The sequence below is a fragment of the Oreochromis aureus genome, linkage group 20 (genome assembly GCF_013358895.1).
Source record: "Oreochromis aureus strain Israel breed Guangdong linkage group 20, ZZ_aureus, whole genome shotgun sequence".
Classification (NCBI taxonomy): Eukaryota; Metazoa; Chordata; class Actinopteri; order Cichliformes; family Cichlidae; genus Oreochromis; species Oreochromis aureus.
The window spans coordinates 28311005-28333140 of record NC_052961.1 but is presented as its reverse complement, the minus strand read 5'-3'; the positions used below and the strand labels follow the sequence as shown (position 1 = coordinate 28333140).

Sequence of the window (22136 nt, the reverse complement as noted above, 5' to 3'; positions counted from 1 at the left end):
ACAATGTGTAAATGTGCCTGTAGGACATTCCAAGACTGGTGATTTTTGTTTGCTATTGTCCATAAATTCCATGGGAAAACGGCAGCAACGTGTTTCTCTGTATTTTCCTCTGAACGCTGAATCTCAATGTTCTTACTGACTATTAAGTAAATATTTAAACAAGAAATGCCTCGAGTAACCTGCATATTTATGTAAATGGTGCGTTGCTTGGAGCCCTTGCAACACCTTAAATCCTTGACAAGTTTATCACACAACTATGTGACACTGTGTAGCATTTATCTACAAACTGCACAACTCAAACGAGTGCAATGTAATCATACTATATATAGTTTTAATAATCTGAATCCATGACAATACACGTTATTATAATAATAGCTGTAATCTTTCACATCAGGTGTCTTGCTGGGCAATTTTTGCACATTTATCTGAAATATGGAAAATATTTAAACTCTTGATGAACTAATAACAGCCACGTTACACTTGACACTTTCGTTGCTGTTAGGCTTTATGTTGGAGCTTAGAGCAGAAAGACGTGGAGACAGCGCCCCCATATGGTCATAATCCGGATGTACTTGTTATTGTTCGCCACGAAAACGTCACGTGATTTCATTCACCTGACGACTGGCTCTTAGGCCACGTGTATCACTCCAGCAAGTCGTCTAACCCTGCGTTATATTTCTATAAAACCAGAAGAATGTTATTCGTCTGTTTTGAGTTTAGGCTCGTAATCAGTGTGAATTTGATATATAGTGAGTGAATTTAGGTCAAAGGAGCAAATATTTTACATGATACGATGATAAGAAAAAAAATACAGAACAGAGTAATGTGTAAAGAACAGATTCTAAAAATCTATGTGCTTTGACTATATGTAATGTAGTTCCTAAAAAAGCAAGGCCCCTTATTTGAAATAAGGACAGTTGCCCTGTTAAATCAATTGTCTGACAACCTTAAATAAAACGTTTGCATAAAGACACTACAAAGACTAGATAATACTAGAATTACAATTTCCATATGTAAATAGTCTTTTCCTGTATAAACAGGGCATTTTGTTATTTCACATCAACCAATCACATCCTGCTTTTTTCCCTTCCTGATCTATTTGAATAACCTACATAAACTAAAAATAATCTCACTATACTCACATTTTGAAGCAGACAACCTATGTTAAGATAAAAAAAAATAAAGAAAAATAATGGCTTGAAAGTGGTCCGTTATAGAGGGTTAAGATAGAACCCAAAGCTTTGTGTATAATAAACAACTGAGCAGTAAACAGTCTTTGAAGCTTATATTTAAAAAGTATGATAAGTCATGCTTTAATACAAAAATATTCCAAATACTGTACACTTGTTCTGAACATGTGCAAAATGTCAAAATATATTTACAATTCCAGTAAACAGAATGAAAACCAAGAATAAAAAAAAAGTATAACGACCAATTGATCAGACTGAGTTTGAACCTAGAAAAACGGAGATGTTCTCTTAGAGATATTAATCCCAAAATGAAGGAACAACAGAGACACAGCATCCAAGTGACAGGAATGCAACAATGAGAATGTTATTTACACGCAAGTATGAGAAACAAAAGACCCACCAGGCTGGATCCATGCACACAAACTGAAAATGTAAAGTACTTGATTGAAATGCAAGATTGATGCGATTCAAATGTTAGTAGAGTTCCAAGTAAACAAGTTTCTGTGTAAATGGACATAGTGGTTATAACCACACGCTCAAAGATACAACAGTCGATTCTAAGGTCCTCAAAAGAATTTGTAAAATTTAAAAAACAAAACAATATTCCAGACACACTTTTCCAGTTTTCTCCCAGTAAGAAATGGACTGGTCTCAAACTTGAGTTCATGGTTATAACATGAGTCTGCTCCTCCACATCAAGTCTTCTTTGTCCCTTTCACCCTCTGACAGAAGACTCTTTCACAGGCACGGTCATTTCTCAGACCAGGAGCAACAAGAGTTCTGTTTTTAATCACAAAGTCTTGCTTTTACAGAGATGTTGGCCTTTTTTTTTCATTTAATTTGCAGGAGCTTCATCTTGTTTCCTAAAAGCAGAAGAGGAACAATTAAGTGATGAACACTAACCTTTTAAAATGAACATTTAACAAAGTGACACTTACCCAGTCCTTTAAGAAATTTGTTCACACCACTTGGCTCAGGCTCAGGGTGTGAATCCAGATACTCGGCCACTCTGGTTTCAAAGAGACCTGTGGGAAAGATGGAAAGGCAGGAGCAGAAAAAAAGGATTAGACAGTCTTCACATGCTACAGCTCATTAGCACAGACCAGATGTCTAAAAATGTGGAAACACAGGCAGAAAAGTGCATTATTTCCATCACACTGATAAAGATGTACATACTCACGGTCTCTTTTACACGCAGCATCAAAGTTTGTCTCACCTTATTTTTCACTTAGACCGTATCAAACGTGCGTATGCACTATTTGAATTTATGTGTGTGGTCTGCACATCTTTATAAATAGCATTGAGTGGGAAAAGGCTTATGCATACTTTTTGTCCGTTTATACGCCCAGCCCCTAGTGCTTGCATGCAGGGAAAATTGTTTTCACTCAGTTTTAGGCTCGCTTGTTGTGACTCATTTAATTTAATGCATATGTCTGCTTTAATATGATTCAACACTGCTATTTATCCATTTACCGGTTATGTGGAAACATCTGACTTGTTTATTTGAACTTTTATGCAACATCTTGCAGGATGATGCTTTATATTCTTCACATTCATCTGTACCACCAAGATGTACAACGCTGGCTACGTTTCACAGTGTAGCTGGATGAATTCTAACTTCTGTTTTGCTTTTGTATTTTGCTGTTTATTGGCACAGCTCTGCAGTTATTATGTTAAAAGGTAAAGCCTCCGAAGCAATGAAATCTAAATCGAGCACAGTTCCAGCTGGCATGAGTGTTTCCTGCTGCCTCATGATTTAGTTTGACCTATTTTTTTCAGAACTCTAACAGTGCCTGGAAACAAAATATTCCCAAACAGAAAAAATATAACATATAAAAAAAAATGACCTCTTCCTCCTCCCTTGCGCAGCTCCTTGTCCTGAATGAAACCGGCAAACATCTGGGTGTCCATGAAGAGCTGCAGGAACTGGCGGACTCCCCGAGAGGGATGAGATTTGCGGAAACTGTCCCGCTGGAGCTCCTTGTTGCCATTGGGGGACTCGACCATGTGGAGAGGATAGTGTCCCACTAGCTCCACGAACAATCGCACAAACGCCTCCGACACCAAGGAGCTCAAATCAATTTGCTGGTCTGAATGATTAAATAAGGAAAATGTTAGCACAGCAGTAAGGTTAGTACTTAACGAAATGCTAAAAGCCTATGATTACATGAAAAAAAAAAAAAAGAACAACAACAAGGGGTCATCAACACAGATCTGGTTATAGATTTGTAATCACACAATTGGAACTAATGAGCAGAAAACAGAATGTGCATTGATCTGCAGTAGTTTTGGCCTGCTGTGCTGCTGACATTTGCAGCTCATTTCTGCACAGCCAGATTTAGCTGGCTGAACAAAAGGACACGCTGATAGTGCTATGATGAAAACTGATGCCAGCAAATATTCTTCTCATCGTCACTTTAAAAATGGAACTTCATCTTGTGATACAGAGACTGTTTTGTAGATAAATCTTGTGTTCTTCGTGTCTGTTCCACCAACCTCCACACGTGTTTCCATTTTCTTCTCTTAGAATATCTTCCCTCTCCTCCAGGATCTGCTGCAGCGCCGCCTGCAGTTTACTGGGCAGAATGCAGTCCTCATCGCCCAGCTGTCACACATCACAAGGGTCAACAGCAATCACATGATGCAGTTTCTAACCACGCATTTAATCCGTCATATTGTCTCACAGTTAATATCTATAGTAGCCTCAATATAAAAACATCAAATGTCACTCGTGTTTTCCATTTTTACCGTGACAAATTTACAAAATAATCATATTTGGTGCTTTGATCAGATTGTTTTTTTATACACCAGATTTAAAACTCAAGACCCAGTGTTAAACTTTAAAGGCACTCTGTACTGGGAAATGTAGCCATTTACTGTTTAATGTGCAAGAATGCAATAGGCCAAAGGAGCAGAATGCCTCCAGCCCACACTGTGAAAGTCAAAGATTTTTTAGCCCTTTATTCATAAATTCAAACTGAATGGAGGGATGTTTCTAGAATTACTCATTATGTGTATACTAATATAATGAGCACAGCCACACAAAAGTCTATCAATGACTGAAAAGACTTACTGTTAACTGACAAAATTGCAGCACTGAATCAGCCTTAATGTTTTGATTGTGACAGGACTATGCTCTGGGCTTACATCCCATGTAGTTTGTCACTCTCAAAATATTCAGCATGCCACCAAGGGACAAGTGTAGGCAAAGCCATCTTTTTGACTGAGACCACACCTATCATTCCCATTATACGTTGTGTGTACACACCTGAATGACAAACTTGTTTGCACACAGATCCACTATGAGCACCTGGGAAGACAGCAAGAAGAAGAATTGACAGTTACTAACTGTAAGACTTGACAATTTTGTAATAAGAGTTATATAAAGGTCCAGTGAGTCTGAGTTACAGTGTGCTGCTGCACAGTGGAAGCAACAGCATGTGTGAAGTGAATATACAGCTATTAAACCATTACACAGACAGGACTGTCTTTTTAAACCTCTAATTATTTCAAAATTATTTTTACAGACCTCTTCAATGGGAAGCTCCAGCACCTGTGGCAGGCAGGGTGCCAGCACCCCAATGAGGAATGGGGTGGGGGAACAGCTGATGTCCAGCATGCTGGCTGGTAACACAGGCACGAAGGTGTGCTGCCAAGTAAACGGGTAGAGCAGCGCCAAGGCTGCATGGCCGCAGCGTGACAGCACACTGCAGTGAAGAGATTAGATGAGAGATGAGGTTTAACAAAACACTATTCATGCAGTTCCCACACAGATCATATGACACTGAGATATCAATCATGGCTCCCTAAAGATAGAGGATGGCCACATGTATTATTTTCCACCAAACATTCACAATGAACTGTAAGAGCTTTCAGCAAAACGCCTTAAGTATCAAAGGATTCTCTCAAAATGCAACTGATCTATGTTAATCCTCTTAGTTCAGCAGTTACTACTACTCCTGCTGACACGCCTTGTCCCTTTACTGAAAGTTGCATGCGTGCTGTGAAAATCCTCCTCCGCTTTCATCTGGTTGCTCAACTTCTACAGCTAACATTTTGTTGTCATGGTTTTGCCAAAGACCCTTTTTATTCCAAGCATGGCTGTTCTGTAGCCACACTAAGATATTCAATCTTTAAAAGGTGAATCGCTAATTTACCAGCCCACACACATTTTCAGCTGATCTTAGCAAAAAGCCAAGTTTCAAATAAAGCCTCAGCTCTGCCTCAGCCCTGCTCCCATCCTCATCCTCACCCTCACCTGGTTCCTGCACCGCTCCACTCACTGTAACGGAGCACGATGTCAGACGTGTGCTCCTAGCAGTGAACCCCAGGAAGGCGGCCGGTCCAGACGGAGTACCTGGCAAGGTACTAAGAGCATGCGCACACCAGCTCACCCTCATCTTCACCAGACTCTTCAACCTCTCACTGGATCAGGCAGCCATCCCATCCTGTCTAAAATCAGCCACAATCATCCCAGTGCCGAAGAAGTCTCCCATCTCCAGCCTGAATGATTACCACCCTGTGGCCCTCAACCCGTAATCATGAAATGCTTTGAGAGACTAGTCCTTCAGCACATCAAGGATTACCTCCCCCCAGAATTCGACCCCCACCAGTTTGCATACCGCGCAAACAGATCTACAGAAGACGCCATCGCCACAGCCCTCCACGCTGTGCTGAGTCACCTAGAGCAGCGGCAGAGCTACGTCCGAATGCTCTTCGTGGACTACAGCTCAGCCTTTAATACAATCATCCCGGACATCCTCATCACCAAACTGGTCACTCTTGGCCTCCCTCCTCTCACATGTGCCTGGATAAAGGACTTTCTCACAAACCGCCCCAGACTGTAAGACTCGGCCCTCATCTCTCCTCCACTGCACACTGAGCACCGGCTCCCCACGGGCTGTGTGCTGAGCCCCTCCTGTATTCTCTCTACACCCACGACTGCAGTTCGACCCACAACAACACTCTCATCATCAAGTTTGCTGATGACACCACGGTAGTCGGACTCATCTCGAAGGGAGACGAGGCAGCCTACAGAGAGGAAGTCCTGAAGCTGGCAGCCTGGTGTTCAGAAAACAACCTGACACTGAACACTAAGAAAACCAAAGAGCTCATTGTTGACTTCAGGAGACACCGCACTGACTTAGCCCCCCTTTACATCAATGGGGGAGTGTGTGGAGAGGGTCCACACCTTCCGGTTCCTTGGTGTCCTCATCTCTGCTGACATCTCCTGGACAGACAACATCTCAGCGGTCGTCAAGAAGGCCCAACAGCGGCTGCACTTCCTGAGAGTCCTCAGGAAGTACAAGCTGAACTCCAACCTGCTGCTGACCTTCTACCGCTCGTCCATTGAGAGCCTGCTAACCTACTGCATCACGGTATGGTACGGCAGCTGCACCAAGGCGGATAGAGTGAGGCTTCAGAGTGTGGTCAAGACAGCACAAAAGATCATCGGCTGCCCTCTCCCCTCCCTGATGGGCATTTATTCCTCCCGCTGCCTCAGCAGAGCAGCAAACATTATCAAGGACAGCTCCCACCCTGGTTTCAACATGTTCAGCCTGCTTCCCTCAGGAAAACGCTACAGGTGCATCAGCACAAAAACCCACAGACTCAAAAACAGTTTCTTCCCCAAAGCGATAACCACCCTGAACTCACACATGCACCGATAACACAGCCCCCCACTTCCCACTTCCTCTATGGACCACCACTGTGCAATACCAATTCTATGTGCAATAACCCAACTGTATATACACAACACTATTTATTACATATTACTTTTCAGAACTGTACCCCCCCCCAGCATGTTTGCACTGAGTAGGAGATGCTCTGTATCTCATTGTACAACTGTATAGTGACAATAAGGGCATTCTATTCTATTGAAATTTTTTTTTTTTAATTTTTCATGGACATTTACTCACCATCTACATTTAATAACTTTCTAATTACCATCAGTCACTTTTAGAGCACTGCAGTAATTGCTTGCCATGCTATTAGAACCTTTTAATTAGTCATTTAGTGTATGTGATCTTTTGATTTTTCTTAATTGATTTCAGACTGTGTCACTTTCTCTAATGTGGCAGTCTCTATTTTTTAAGCTCAGTGTAACAAGCAGCTCACAGATGTTACTTGAATGACGTAAAACACAGTTAATTTCACCATGTGCAATGTGTTATTTGTACCCAGTGTTAGCATTTCTATATTACTATTTGGTTATTTAGTCACAGTAAAAGTGAGTTATGGTAACTGGATCAAAGAAACACATTGGTGCAGTAATATAACTCTGCACTAAGGTTGTACACATACCAGTCATAGGTATGGTATAAGTTGCAGCCCTGATTAGTTTTCAGTTTGTCTCTTTTCCACCAAAAGAGCTCTCTAAATGCAGCATCTGAGAATTCTTTGTCAAACATTTCTCACAATTGATTCAGTGTGACTTGTTTTGAGCTGTTTTGTGTATGTAGTAATTTTTAGTTATCCTGCAAGGATACAAATGATGTTAAAAGGAGCCTCCATGTCAGCCTGATCACACTAGTCAAACAAACTAGAGTGGATCAGGCATGATCCGGGCATCATACGAACTACTTTGTGTGAACAAAGGCCAAACCAATGTTGGACAGAAATCTGTGTTACATCCCGTATGACCTAATGCTCTCAACTGTTGAAACAGATGCTCAGCTTTAACAGGAACTGTTGCAAGTTTGACGTAACACTGCAACCTTACAAAGGCATTACAGCCATCAATGTCTGACTGGTCCTGCTGTGAGATGCGTGGTACTACATCATACCTGAGTTTGTCAGCGACAAAGATGACCCTCCTCTCGAGCAGAAGGGAGGCGAAAACCTGCAGGAGTTTTGCGACACTGAGACATTCCAGCAGACTGTCAAAGTCCACATGCTCCAGTCTGGAGTCCACAGGTCGGCATAAAGTCAGTTCCTTGCAAGAGAGCACACAAAGTCAGGCTAAATATAACTTGTAGTTGTTGACAGTGTGTCTGAATGGCTGAAACGTTTATGCAAAACTAAGCTTTTTAGGATGCTGGATATCCATGTTAATGTTGTTCGACCTTTTAACTATCCGCCAGATCACCGGAGACTTGTGAATGATTAGAGCCAGGGGTTTTGTTCTGTTCTGGCCACATGTCAAATAAACATAATTCCAGAAACTAGAGGTTGTTTTTCTTTTTTTAAAGAATGAAATCTGATATGTACATTTCAGCCTTGTAATTCTTCCGATATAAGTTTTTCCATGTGGGTATGCCAAACAAAAACATAAAAAGCACCTGGGGAGATAGGTGTGTTTTTTGTCCTGACTCTCTCCCCTCATCCCCAACTGGTCACGGCAGATGGCCGCCCCACCCTGAGCCACGTTCTGCCTGAGGTTTCTTCCTGTTAAAAGGGGTTTTTTTTTTCTTCCCACTGTTGCCAGATGCTTGCTCACAGGGGGTAATATCATTATTGGGGTTTTTTCTCCATTATTGTAGGATCTTCACCTTACACTATAAAGCACATTGAGGCAACTGTTATGATTTTGCTATACAAGTAAAACAGTGTTGAAATGGACTGAATATGATGCTGAGCTCTTGAATTTTGAGAGGTTATAGTCAATGGTCAAATGATAGCTGGGGACTTTAGATATAGGTTTTAAATCTGGGACTTTCAAATGTAAGGCTTTGACTTTGCCACACTTCCTGAGTTTTACTGGGAAGGATCATTACTTTGCATATTTTGACTCTGTAAAACAGCAGTGATCAAACAGTTTACTGTCAGTGTTTAAAAACACACATAGATGTTCCAGCATGGCTGAGATAGCGAGCACTATTGTTTTCACAAGTGCCCTAAAATTTTGAGTCATTCTGAGTTTGCAGAAGGGAGTGGCTAGAAGGAACAAAACTACTAATTAACATTTCCTCTTTTGGTTTCAGGCTTACCTCACTCCCAGCGCCTGGGAGGAAGCTCTTAACGGTAACTGTGCGTCCAGGGGCTGGAAAAGGAGCTTCCATCACAGTACGCATAAAAGGGTACACGAGAGCCGGAGATATTTCTCTGCGCCTCTCCACCTCTTCCAGAATCTGGTCAGACAAAGCCAGATCAATCATTTTAACTCTGGAAGAAACTACTTTTGAATAAAATCTTGACAATAAAACAGAAGCCAGATATAGCTTTGCATGCAGATGGGGTTTTCCTTCAGAGCACACTACTGGTTGTTAATTTCCCTCAGGCCAGCTGAAGGATGGATGCGACACAGTTACATTCATACGATTTCTTTTTGGGAAAAAAACCCACACCCAATGACTCCTCAGGATTATCTTCTAGTGCACCCTCATCCTATCCTTAAACATGCAGTTTTAAGGCAGTGGGTTTCACAATCTTCAGGGGATTAGCACTAAACTATAGTCGATCCAGCTCTTTTCATCTCGCAGTAAAAAGTTCTATCAGCAGAAATATGTGTGCACATGTGTTGTGTCTTTACCTTTGCAAAAAGATTGAAACAGCCCAGCTTGCTGACCATACAGTGCACCTCAGGAAGTCTCTTCCCCTTTCCACTGGGCTTAAAGAGACAGTTTCAAATATTAAAAAGGAAGAAACAGGGATGTCATTACAACACCAGTAAACATGGCATATCTCTCTCACTCTCTAAAATGGCAGGAGTAGAAAATCCTAAAAGTCTTTAAGTCTCTATCCATGTTTTTGATAGTGGCAATCAGTTTTTTCCCCATGTCCTCTTCATTAGATGTAACATCCAATGTTGAAACTATAAAAAAACTGAAAAATCTGTAAAAACTGTGCTTGCACAATAAAATTTAAGTAGAATGTCAATGACACAAAGCTCATCTGGATCAGGATCCATCACAATCCACAGAATATAGGCCATAAAAATGACCCATGAGATGATCACTTGGTGTAAGATGGATTAAATCCTATAGAGATTCTTTGTAATCGTGACTGGACTGTTTTGTTGTTATGAAAAGCAGTCATATGAAGCTATTCTCTAACTGCAAATTGAAGATTTCTAAGTGCAGGAAAGCTGGGCGCCACAAGTAATCTGAGCACAGAATTTTATGCTTTGGGGATTTACAGCAGACACTTTGCAATGGTTTCCGCCATGTTACAAACACAATTACTGGATTAATCAAGAAAATAACCTGCAGGTTAATGAAGTGAAATTGAAATAGATGTTAATGACACAGTATCTGAAGCAGCGTCTGGAGAAACAGCAAACTGAAAAGGGCTCTCTAAGTTGTGCGAGTTGAGGAAAACAAAATGTAAAACTCTCCACATTAGATGTGGCCTAGATCTGTCTGTACTACCCAACAACAAAGTTTTAACGCAGACATCTTAACAAGACAACCGCAGTACTTTAACAGTAAAAAAAAAAAGAAGCAAAAAAAAAAGCACAACACTTGTCATAATTTCAACATACAAAACTGAACCTTTCTCAGACTGAGGAAAAGGGAACATGATGAAATTCTTCTTGCTCTCTGTCATTAATACAGAAGTGGTTTATGGTCTGTGACTCACATCTCCTAAGAGATATTGAGTAAGCACAGGGCAGGCTGCCATATCATCTCACTCACACACTCTCTCACACACACACTCTCTCACACACACACACTCTCACACACACACACTCTCACACACACACACTCTCACACACACACACACACACACACACACACACACACACACACACACACACACACACACACACACACACACACACACGAGTCAGTGATTAAAACACTAATCAAAACACATAAATACTCACCAGGATCTTACGGCAGTAACAAAACCAGCGGCTGCCATCTTCTCCAGTCAGGACAAAGGAAAACGTCTCGCTGTCAACGCAAACACAGGAAATGCTATTTATCTGAGGTAATTTAACCATGATGTTCCTTGTATACAAATTGGTGGGGAAAAGAGCTGGCTTGATATGAATGTTTTCATTATAATTCATTATAATTAATTAAACAGGAAAAACACTACACTAAATAAAGACAGAAAATATGTACATGTACATATTTGTCGTCCGGTAGTTTGTACTGGCACAGATACATATTTTAGAGGCAGCAAGGGAGTGCAAGTTCTGAGCATAACCCTCATTACAACAATGAACTGCACATAGACACAAAATGCATAGCCAATTCCCTTAGCACTCCGATTTAATTAGATCAGACAAAACTTTAATCATCCCTGTGGGGAATTTAAGCTATTGCAACAGCGATTTATGGGTTACAACTAATAGCTGGAGATATTAATAGAAAAAGAGGAAATGGGGTAATAAACATGACATAAACAAGAACGCTGAACAATACAAAGTCAACAAAAGGATTCCAACACAAAGGAAATAAAAGGAAGATGAAGAAATAATAGTCTCATGTTACCATTACATCACTAGCTTAGCTTTGCTGTGACACAGCATACATCAGGCATGGTGTTAAAACGTTGTTGTTGTGTTTAAGCTGACCTAGGCATCTGTGCAGAAGGTTTCCAGTCCTGAGAATCAGGGAAGCAGAACCTTGGGATCACCTTCAGCTGATCCTCAGCTTCTTTGGAAAGCCGGGACGACTTCTCAAACTGAAAGAGAAAAACTCCAGGCTAGTAAAGGGCAAGTTGATTCCCAGAGATCCAATAAGATCATTTAATTGCATCATCATTTAAAAAAAATATATATTTTCCTTTTTTTTTTTTTAAATCAACAAACATACATAGTTTCAAGAATGTGGTCAAATGCACCTAAAGAGATCATTCTTTCATATTCCAGGGAGAAAATGCAAATATATACCCAAATGTGAAAAACACAGAGTCCTTCTAAGAAGGCTTATATCAGCCTGGGAAATTCCCCTTATTCAAATTCTCAAAAGGATTTTTTGTTATGTACAATGAGAATCCCTTAATATCGCCAAACAAGATTACAACTTAGCCGTGAAATTGTCACAAATGACATCAATTCATGTAATATGAACAAAGGACAGTTGTGCAGACTGCTAACCATTTTGGGGAACTGTTGTGTAATTTCAGGGGAGTAGGTGTTTTCTTGGGAGCTTTTTCTTAGTGACACCACCACGAAGATCTGGAAAAGCTGCTGCTGCTGCATCTGGATCAGGTCTCTCTCCAGGGTGCGGTAGCCTGGTCGACGTTTCAATGTAGACTGGATGTAAACTGATCTCCTGGAGCCTGTTTGACACCACACAGTGACACAATACAGTCATGTTTATCCTGGGAAAAATCCCAACCAGCACAGAGAAGCAATAAAAGGTCTTCTTAATGTCTATACAACGTAAAACTGTAGCTATAACACTGACTACTTTAAGGCTGCTCAAGGATGACCTATCATGCTAATTTCTAACTCTGCTTTTTTATTCTTCGACTCTACTACAGCTTTGCATGATTTGCATGATTCACACTAAATAAAGAATCCTTTTTATCTTATGCTGAGCCTTGGTTCAACCTCTTATTTCATTCACTGTCTGAAACAAGCGGTTTTAGCTGCATCTTTCTAATGAATGGATTATCGCTTATTTAAAACTTTGGAGATGTTTGGTGTGACCATTTAACACTGTAACACTATACAGTATATGATGTTTTTATCTTTTCCTTTCACCGTAGCACTGGATTTATACTTTCATTTTTATGAACTAATACTATTTACTCCATATAAAATTATCTACCTGTAAACTTTACCCAGAATTAGCATAAAGTGACAGATTCTGTGCGTTCGTTATACCTTTGGTGCCGTCCTCAGGGTCGCTCTCAGTCCCGCTGGTCTCCTCTGCTTATATAAATTGGAGGAGGAGGGATAGATTAGTGAGAAGCAGAGGAATGGGGAAAACTTGACAGGCCATAATCAGATGCAGACAGCAAGTCTTTGTTTCATAATTTCATTTCATAGCCGACTGCGACTGGCCTTATGTGTATCATCAAAAGATGGGTATTTCCACCAAGAGGCTCAGCTTAATCTTGATGTGTTGATGTGGGTGACATGTGGATCTGCGACTATGTGTTTGTGTCTCACCTCGCACGGTGACTCCTTGGTTCTTCACTCTCTTCCTCCCTCGCTTGTCATCAAAGATAGTCTCGATTTTGTTGACATACTATGTAGTAGAAGCACAGGTGCTTGTCAGCCCCATAATTTTAGAGCCATTGCAGAATCCTGATTACAGGGAATTATGATATATAGCCACTAACAGCTACTAAGTACATAATTATATTACAGATTTTTAGCATTTTTTTCTTCTTTTTTTAAAACCCATACCCTTGTTGTTCTTCCTAAAAGAACATAGTTGGATGGTTGATAGTGAAAACACATGCACGAAGCTTAAACTTTGTTTTTAAAAGAAGCGCTGCCAATTGAGGAAACAAACTCGTATGGCAATGACGAGTAACATGCTTCACTAACCATAACAGCATTGTTTTGAAGCAGAACAACACATAACAACGGTGTTATTGTCAAGATTTAAATGTGCATTTTTAATATATTCAAAGAGTTCCCTAAAGCTGTTTGTCTAAAATATTTAAGAATACACAACTCACTCAATGTTTGATTATTACTACAGTTTCAGATATTCATTTTACACTATTTAAAAGTTACATAATGGAAAACAAGGTCTCTTCCTAAAAACCACCTAAAAATCAACATGACTGGCTTTTCCAAACTAGCTCAAACTCACGGAACTTGGGTCACGTTGGGTTTTTTAAGCCATAACCTCTTTTATTTATAAGTATATTTAAAGAAATGCTTTTTTCCCCTTTTACCTTGTCAGTAAAGTCTGTCCCTGTCCAAAACCTTTCCACAGCCATGGGTTAGATGTTTGTATTTCTCTCCTGTCTGAATTTACACAAAGCGTTTACACATACTGCTCCAACACTATCTGTTACTTTCAGCATCAGCTTCTTCCTGTTCAACAAGTAACCGCCTCCTTTTCTGTCCTACGTAAAACATGAATCATCATTCAGCAGAAGATATTCCACTCTGTCAGTCACAGGACACATGCAAATGGGCACAAAAAATGCTGTCAGCCAGCCATAGTATCAAAGTTCAATGGTATGTGCAAATGTACCTGGGGCATCCTGTGTATTTTTTGAGTGCTTCCACGCCGTGGTGCAGCTGGTTTGGGAGTGTCTGCAATGGTTGAAGATTTGGGCACAGCTTGGAACATCTTCCTGTCCACTTTACTAGCATAGCTGTTCAATGTTTGGGGTTTAGAAGGCAACTGGAACAAAAGAAGTACCAAGTTAATGCTCAGTTTCAGCTAATTACTTGGTATCAAACTGCAATAATTCCTTCTTCCTTTGTTTCTCAGGTTGACACATTTGTTACATTGATGCATAACTAATAAAAATACTCCTGCACTATTAAAAGGGGACATACATGGAATATTATCCATTACCTTTGGGAGAGGCCTTGCAATAGGGAGACACATGGGAGATAGCTTGACATCCTCATAGGGGTTATCTCTGGTCACATCACCTGAGGGCAAAATAGAGTGATGGGAAGGATTAGACAGCATGCCTGGACATCTTCAAGACATAGAAGCAACTGAGACAGCCTAAATCCACTGAAACTACAACAAATTGTTTAAAATGCATGGTAGCACCTATCTACCAAGTGCTGTGAAATACTGAATTTGTGACATTGCAATGCAAAAGCTATTATTACACACTTGTATCAAACAGCTAGGCCACATTTACAGACACTACATATTGTGAATGGGTGTTATGTCTGATCCCACTAGTCATGTTTTCCCATCTTGAACATAAGGAATAATTCCAGTAACTGTAGGAAATCTGTGGGAAATCAGGAAAAGGAAACTTCATCAGTTGAGCTGCTGTACGACAATAAGCCAAATCCTAAACTGAGAATACTGAAATTTACATCAACCTAGTGACAGGTACCAAGGAGTCTTTATGATTTGCTGTCTTTGTATTTGTGCTAATAGCCAGATAAATCAGAAGCTCTGGAAGTTCACTCAAAATCAGCTGCACATTGGTAGTGGGACTTACAGACGATGTCCTCGTAAATATTGTCATCAGAGTAGGCATGGTAAAGGGCATCATCTGCCCGAGGGCCTTGCTCTGCCGTCAGACGTGCTGCATCCTCATACTCAAAGGACTTCCTGTGACAGGGAGAGAAGTGATGGCAGTGAGAAAGGCTGTTGACCTAAAGATAACCAGTACACTGTTCACTCTATTGTTGTATGTTTAGCCAATTCCCCACAACCAAAATGCCTTGTTGATATCAAACCCAGCACAACATGGAGATAGCGCAGGGAGAGAGAAAATAATCATCATGGAAGGAAATGACTGAGCACATGATAGAGAAGTTGCAATATGGTAACAGTTTTTCTGTGTCACAGACAGTACAGAAATATGGAAATGGCCAGTCTGGCTGAGTGCAGAAACTGAAACTGCTATGTTACTAAAGTTCATGTGATAAAATACCTGGCCAGGTGCAGATACTTCATAATGTGCAAGCATAAATTAAAGCTTCCTCTGAAGATGTCAAACAAGAAGCCTTGTGCTATCTGTGTGCAGACATGACAGCAAGACTCCGTATCAAGCTACTGGCATAAACCGAAAAGGTTGATTACATTGCCTACAATACATAACAACAAAAATATTGCACAATTAGTAGTTTGTGAAACTCTGTTTTACAGTCTATGAAAAAAATAGATCCATGCATATCCTGTCCTGTGCTCTGTGAATCTTGCAGAGGGGAAACAGACTTTCTCTACCTACATGTGAAAAAATAACAATTAAAACTTTTTATTTACAAGCAAACCTTCTTTGAAAGGCTACCTAATGATAAAGGCACTGCAATCAATGACACCTACACCTATCTATGTTTGTATCTTTATATTTCAACAATAGAGCAATAAATATACCCTGTTATTCATAACACTGCCAAATGTATGAAATTAGAATTAATGGATCCAGATTAGAAGCCAATAATTAGAACCTCTTCAATAAAACAACATATGGCCCAAGTATCAAGTTCTCTTTTCTACTCAAGTATATTTTACCATTATACACTGTCTAAAAACCTCTTTCAAGTCTTCAAAATGCCTGAGTCTATAATTGATAATTTACACTGCATTTATTATAAACATCTGCCAGTTTTCTATGACTGGCCAATCCAGGAAATTCAGCCAGTAGAGCCTTTGATGCAATAAAAGGTCTTCAGAAACAAAAATTCTATTACAGGATCAGCAGGTACAGCACCAGTCAAAAGTAAGCACATCCAAAGTGTTGACTGGTATTGTAATCATTTCAAATGCTGGTGTCAAAGTGCGTAGTTCTACTTTCAGGAAGACAGCAGAGATTTCACCAGTTTCAGATGGAATGGCCAAGTCAGATTTGAATAATACTGAAACATTGTGCATGCAGGATAAGCCACACATAACTTCAGGTATTTTACATGATAACAAATCGTCAGCAAGTTATATTAGTTTCTAGGGCCAAATGGTGTACTTGCTTTATCTGTAGAGAAGTAAAATCTATTTATTTTTATATTTTGTTGAAACCATTGATCACTCTTGTTCTTTACCATCTTTGTCTGTATGTACCGTATGAAAAAGGATTAAATGTTTGCTCTTTATGTGTCAAAAGCAATGGTTTTCACAGGACTACAGATAATATAAGCATGTGACACAGTTTAGTCTTGTTTTACTCGGCCTTAAAAATAATGAAAGAGGGACTGTGTGTGTGCCCGACGAAGATGACCCTGGACCCATGGCTGCTCAGGAACTAGGCCATTTCTAGACAATAGACGACAATGCTGCCAGATATCATGTGACATCACACCAGGACCCCAGCCAGCAATCAGACTCTGACAGTACCCTCCCCACCCCAAAACTGCTCTAAATATACTGTAACTGTTCAGTAAACCTTTCTACTATAGTTCATATCAAAGAAAGTGCTGCAACAGTTCCATTCCACTTTACTTTTTAACAAGTACACTCTGATTATTTCTGCTTTTCTTTTTGTGCACTTACTGACCTGTTCTTTTTATGTCTTGAAAGTCCTTCACTCTTTGCAACTGGACACGGAGGAGGTGGGAAGTTGGGTGGTTGAGCTACCCTCCTGGTTCTCGTGTTGGAGTGACTGTTATGAGAGGACCCTCTGTCCCATTGTACCATGTACCCTGTGTTGTTACTGTTCTTGGTTCCCCGATACTGGAATGTCCGCTGAGGTTTGGGAGGGGGGTTAGCTTCACCTGATGATCCTCTGCCTTTCTCCCAGAGCAGTCTGTTTCCCTCAAGCTTCCGCCAGAAACCCCGGGAAGTGTAGAAGTTACCAGCAGGCATGTTGTCTTCTGAATCATCAGTTGACAGAGGTAGAGGTTTAAAAACTACTTCAGCATCCAAGATACGACCCATTTTTTGGTCACCGTTGGCAGTAATGATTCGTTTACCTGTAGCCTCCACTTTGGGAGATGCAAGTATTTGCATTGAAAATGTTTTATTTCCTGGCGACGTGGCTAATAATTCACTGGAACCACTACGCACCGGTTCTGACTTCCTGCCACCCACACTGTGTCCAGCCTGTGCTGGGGATTCCTGAAAATCAAATTCTGAGTTCTTTCTTTTTGAGACGTCGGCTTTTGCATGAAGACCGCCTCTCCAGCTCTCGTTCGGACAACCGTTGCCTAGGAGATCTCCAGACAGAGTCCGAGATACAGTCGGAGGATGTACTTTCACTCCAGTGTCATGGCCACTGCTCTGCTGACTGCGACCTTCCCACTGGGAGATCTTCTCCTTGATGTTAATGACTTGCTTGTGAGAAGGTATCCTCAATGGTGGCCGTCCTTGCTTGGCTGTGGGAGCCTCATTCTGCAGCACAACCTCACCGACCCCACGTCTGGCCTGCTCCGCTCTTAGAGCCAGCATATTGTGTCAGCTCATCGCGAGTCCTCCATAGGTAAATGTATCAAGTATTTCCCCACAAAGGACAGAATGTACTTATTGATAATTATCCATAAACTGTCATCAAAATGAAAAGAGACAAAGTTTATTGTTGCTTCCGTTCTGTCTTCATCTCTTGTGTGGTGGCAGAGGATCGTTTTCCTCTTGTCTCATTTTATAAAACAACCTAAAAAGAAGACAACAGACTAAAATTACTCATCAGTACAATTAACCTCCTAGGACCTGGCGTCCACATATGTGGACATCACATTTTGGGTTATTTAGACTAAAATACTCAATTTTGCCCTACATGGGCCTGATATCCACTTACGAGGACATTATACTGCTGCTGTTCTATCAAAATTTTAAACGAATATCCTCATATGTGGCTCTTATTTTTCTTAAAAACAAAAATAAGGTAAAAAAAAAAAATTCTGGGAATTCTTTGTTTTTACATTCATCGGGCCCCAATCAGCCCAAATATCAAAGAGAAATTAAAAATGCATGCCGTGGAAGAGTCCGGGTCTTAGGAGGTTAAAACACATCCAAAGAGCACAGTGCACACTGTAGGACCAGAGAAACACAAACCCCAAGGGAAAACTTTCTTCTGAAACAGCATGCATCCAAAGGTGAAGGCAAGGAAAGGGAGGAGGTCAGCAAGAGCATACTCATGTGAATGCTGGTTTCTAAAAAGTAAACCTAGTCAAAAAAAAAGAGAAAAAGTAAAGATGGTAACTGGAAAAGGTTACCTGCCACCTGTCGTACAGCAAATCAAATGCACCTCATTTGAAAGGCTGTCTTTAAATGGTGTGGGGGAAGAGCGTCTATGCGATTTCAAGAAGCGTTTGAGACACGGAAAAACACATGAATCTCATTTCTTGCATAAAGAGCCAATGACAATTGATGATGGGGAGCATTTTAACCCCACCTATCCACACGTGGTCGAGCTCTGGATTAGGCGTTCCTCACGTGGTTTAACTATTTATCAGACACAAAAAATAAAAAGATATAAGACAACATGTTCTAAATAACTAAGGCCTTTGCTATACGCACTTTAAACTAAAAATCACATGTTGTCAAACATGCACAGATTTGATGTCTGTGATTGTTTTGCAATGCACTCAGTCTGTTTTATATCTCCTGAGCCGGCATCAACATGGTTGCTGAAGGCTCTTGCTCCTGCTTCGCTGGAACCAAACTATTTGGACACGTTGCACATGAGGATCAAGAAGGGGAGACATGGTAAAATTCCACAGCATAGTTCATGATGACTATGAGCTGCATTCCTGCAGATGGAGAGGAGGAGGGTCAGTAAATAGATTCAGCTACAGACAGTCGGACAGTCACTCAGTCTTGCAAATGACGCCTTTGTCTGCGTTTGACCCAAATCAAACGTATGTTTGTAGTGGAATGCTGCTCCATCATAGCCAGACCATGCAATGACAATGCAGCTCCCGAACTGACCCACTTGCACTTATTCGTCTGTGTGCGGTATGTAGTACAGGAAGACATGAGTTGCGTTTCCTGAGCTGCAGGAAGAAGGATCAGCAGTGTCCATAATTATGGTGCAGAAAGATTTGCACCCAACCACAGGTTTAAGCTATGTTTAGATCATCTATATTCAAACATTGACTTGGAAATACAAGAAATCCAGAAATATATCAGCCACTGGCCACTTACAGTAACACTGTGAAACATATCAAAATGGGAGCTTCCCTCTTTTCCATGGTATTCAGTTAAAATCAAATATTACTCCCGAAGCAGTGAACTGTACATTGTTGTGTAGCAAAGCCAGGGGGAAAGTCAAAATAAACATTTTAATGAGGCATTCAGCTCTACAGAGTGGCATCCCGGCATTATTTTAGTGAAACTCACTGAGTCATCCATGTAGAAACTAGACAGGGGACACACAAAGCTTGGAGAACCCAGTCATCAGTTGGCAACTAAATTGAACCTAATTGCAGCTTCAAAACCGCCACAACACGCCCTGCAGAGACGTGTGGCATGACATGACATGTTGGAGGTGAGGTATTGTACAACTGTAGTTTATCACCAGCAGTGGCAGTCGGGAGTATAATAAAAGAAAAATGCAGGTTTGCTTTACGCCAACATAAAAGGACAGAGCAAGATAAAGTGCCTTAAAACGACTGATCCTTCAGCAGTCAGCAGGGCACAGAGGCGTTCATTTCCACATCTCCAGTGAGGGAGTGACAGACAAACAGCTTTCATGAGGTGTTTTGTGTCAAGTTGTTGCTGCTAGTTGTGCCGAAACAGTCCAGATCCTCTCATAAACACAGACTGAGGCAGATAAACAATCCAAACATCATTACTTCACAATACCACAGTGATAACACCTTGAGTGGCATATTAATATCAAAGAGGCTTTCTCTTGTCAGTTATCAATTAACCAAGTTGATTTTCCTACATCTGTTGCAAAACAGACAAATGATTTTCATAAAGCATTTTACAGCCTTTATGTACAGAGACCTTTGGGAGCTCTGTGACCTGAATTGCCTCCATATTTTCTGTTATGAATGGTTACTATGTCCAGATAAACAGAGATAAACTGCAGATTAGCTGGAATGCATGCGGACTGAGTGAAAGGAAACTAGGCTCATGTTTTTTTTTTTTTTTTTTTAAAAACCTGTAAAAACAAATAAATAATTAAAAAAATGTCACCCCGCCCTTGCAAAGAACTGAAACTTGGAAACTTAACGGACTCGTTATAGTGAAACCTGTTAAACCGCCGGCTGGAACAGCAATACAGGCATAACGTTTTAGTCACCAGTGAAATCGAACAGTGTAATAAACGAAAAGAAGAAAAATAATAAAAATAATTTACTGGATGCATGCCGAGTTGAAGAAAGGGATTTACTGAACCAGAAAAAGTATTGATACTGACATTAAAACGTGATTATAGCTATAGGTAATACTGCCAGTTTAAACTTGCCATAGTTTCAGTGGCGTTTGGTGTTGACTTCTCACCATATGAAGAAAGCACAAGGATTGGAAAAGTGTGGGAGAGCTATAAATTTTACGCCCAGCTATTAGCTAACGATGAAATTGAAATTTTTAGCTAGCGTTTTCTTAAAGAAAGTGGCAGATAAGCTGTGAAGTAAGTGTGAAGACAGAAGACAAAGATGGGTAGATATGATAGATGCCATACTACTTACCAAAGTAAAAGCAGGACTCATGTTCTTTCCTCGTTTTCCCGGCGATAAAATAAAAACCGCATATAAAATCCGAGTGTGCTCGGTCTCATCGTTCAATCTGGAAAGGTCTCAATAACGTTAAAAAAAAATGCTACCGTTGTTCAAAAGAAGCAGCCTACAGACTGGTAAACTTAACTTATGAGTAAAACAAAACTTTATGAGGTGAAAAAACGTACCGCTTATACTAATATCTAAACACAGCATGAACAACAACCACAAAGAAAGTGGCCACAGAGGAGAAAAAAGCTGCTAAAGCAGAACACTCCTCGCCCTGTCTTTGGACAATTAGCGTTAAGTCAGCCTGAAAAATACGATTTCCGCTTGTAACTTTCAAAGTAAAAGCGATAACGATTCACAGAGTGTCGTTTCCCCCAATTTATAAGCTGTTCATCGAACTTTCTGGGTGAAAAAAAATTATTTTGGTATGTTCAATTTTTTATGTTGTCCATTTTGTATTTTTATGTGTCCCTTATAAAACGTAAATATTGTAAAGGTACATGTATTTTAGTCAACTGCAATTGTATGTTTGCTGGAGTCAGTTATTCCAGTGTCCAACAAGACCACCGGGATATCGACATCATAACACATGCCACTGAGTTTTGGGAGCAAAAAAAGTATCTGAAATGATTTCAAATAATAAAGGAACAGGCAGCATTTACATGCATTATCCATCACACCATTATATATGACAGCACTGCTGGAAGTGGTTAACAAAAGAAACTGTATTGGGGGGTTGTAGTGCAACATTTCTGTCTTGTTTACAATAAAAATAGTTTTCCGTGCTTTTATTTGACTTCCAGTTTCCCTCATGCTGTTTCTGTCGAGCTTGACGC

The 22136-nt window shown here is 40.4% G+C and overlaps 1 protein-coding gene across 3 annotated transcripts; it reads right to left on the bottom strand.

Annotated features, from left to right (window-relative positions):
- Positions 1-1288: 1288 nt before the first annotated feature.
- Positions 1289-21640, bottom strand: dennd2c (DENN/MADD domain containing 2C). Of its 3 annotated transcripts, XM_031736126.2 has the most exons (20): positions 21265-21640; positions 17602-18278; positions 17187-17502; positions 15192-15304; positions 14579-14658; positions 14249-14401; positions 13204-13282; positions 12916-12963; positions 12181-12365; positions 11656-11765; positions 10957-11026; positions 9661-9738; positions 9119-9259; positions 7976-8124; positions 4720-4897; positions 4459-4500; positions 3687-3795; positions 3038-3280; positions 2129-2215; positions 1289-2053 (listed from the first exon to the last, which is right to left on the bottom strand). In XM_031736126.2, exons 2-20 carry the CDS (start codon positions 18074-18076, stop codon positions 2022-2024), a joined length of 2688 nt encoding a protein of 895 aa, XP_031591986.1. In that variant the 5' UTR covers positions 18077-18278; positions 21265-21640; the 3' UTR covers positions 1289-2021. The 3 variants fall into 3 exon arrangements, with proteins under 3 accessions (XP_031591986.1, XP_031591984.1, XP_031591985.1); XM_031736124.2 differs by having other exon boundaries at positions 17187-18278; positions 21265-21639; XM_031736125.2 differs by having other exon boundaries at positions 12916-12960; positions 17187-18278; positions 21265-21636.
- Positions 21641-22136: the final 496 nt, after the last annotated feature.

What these genes read in the sequence shown, in the direction of transcription:
- dennd2c (XM_031736124.2), bottom strand. Translation starts at nt 18,076, where the DNA reads ATGCTGGCTCTAAGAGCGGAGCAGGCCAGACGTGGGGTCGGTGAGGTT. An exon ending in TATTTACGAGGACATCGTCT is followed by an intron (nt 14,659 to 15,191) that starts GTAAGTCCCACT and finishes TTTTGCCCTCAG; the next exon opens with GTGATGTGACCAGAGATAAC. An exon ending in AAATACACAGGATGCCCCAG is followed by an intron (nt 13,283 to 14,248) that starts GTACATTTGCAC and finishes TCTACTACATAG; the next exon opens with TATGTCAACAAAATCGAGAC.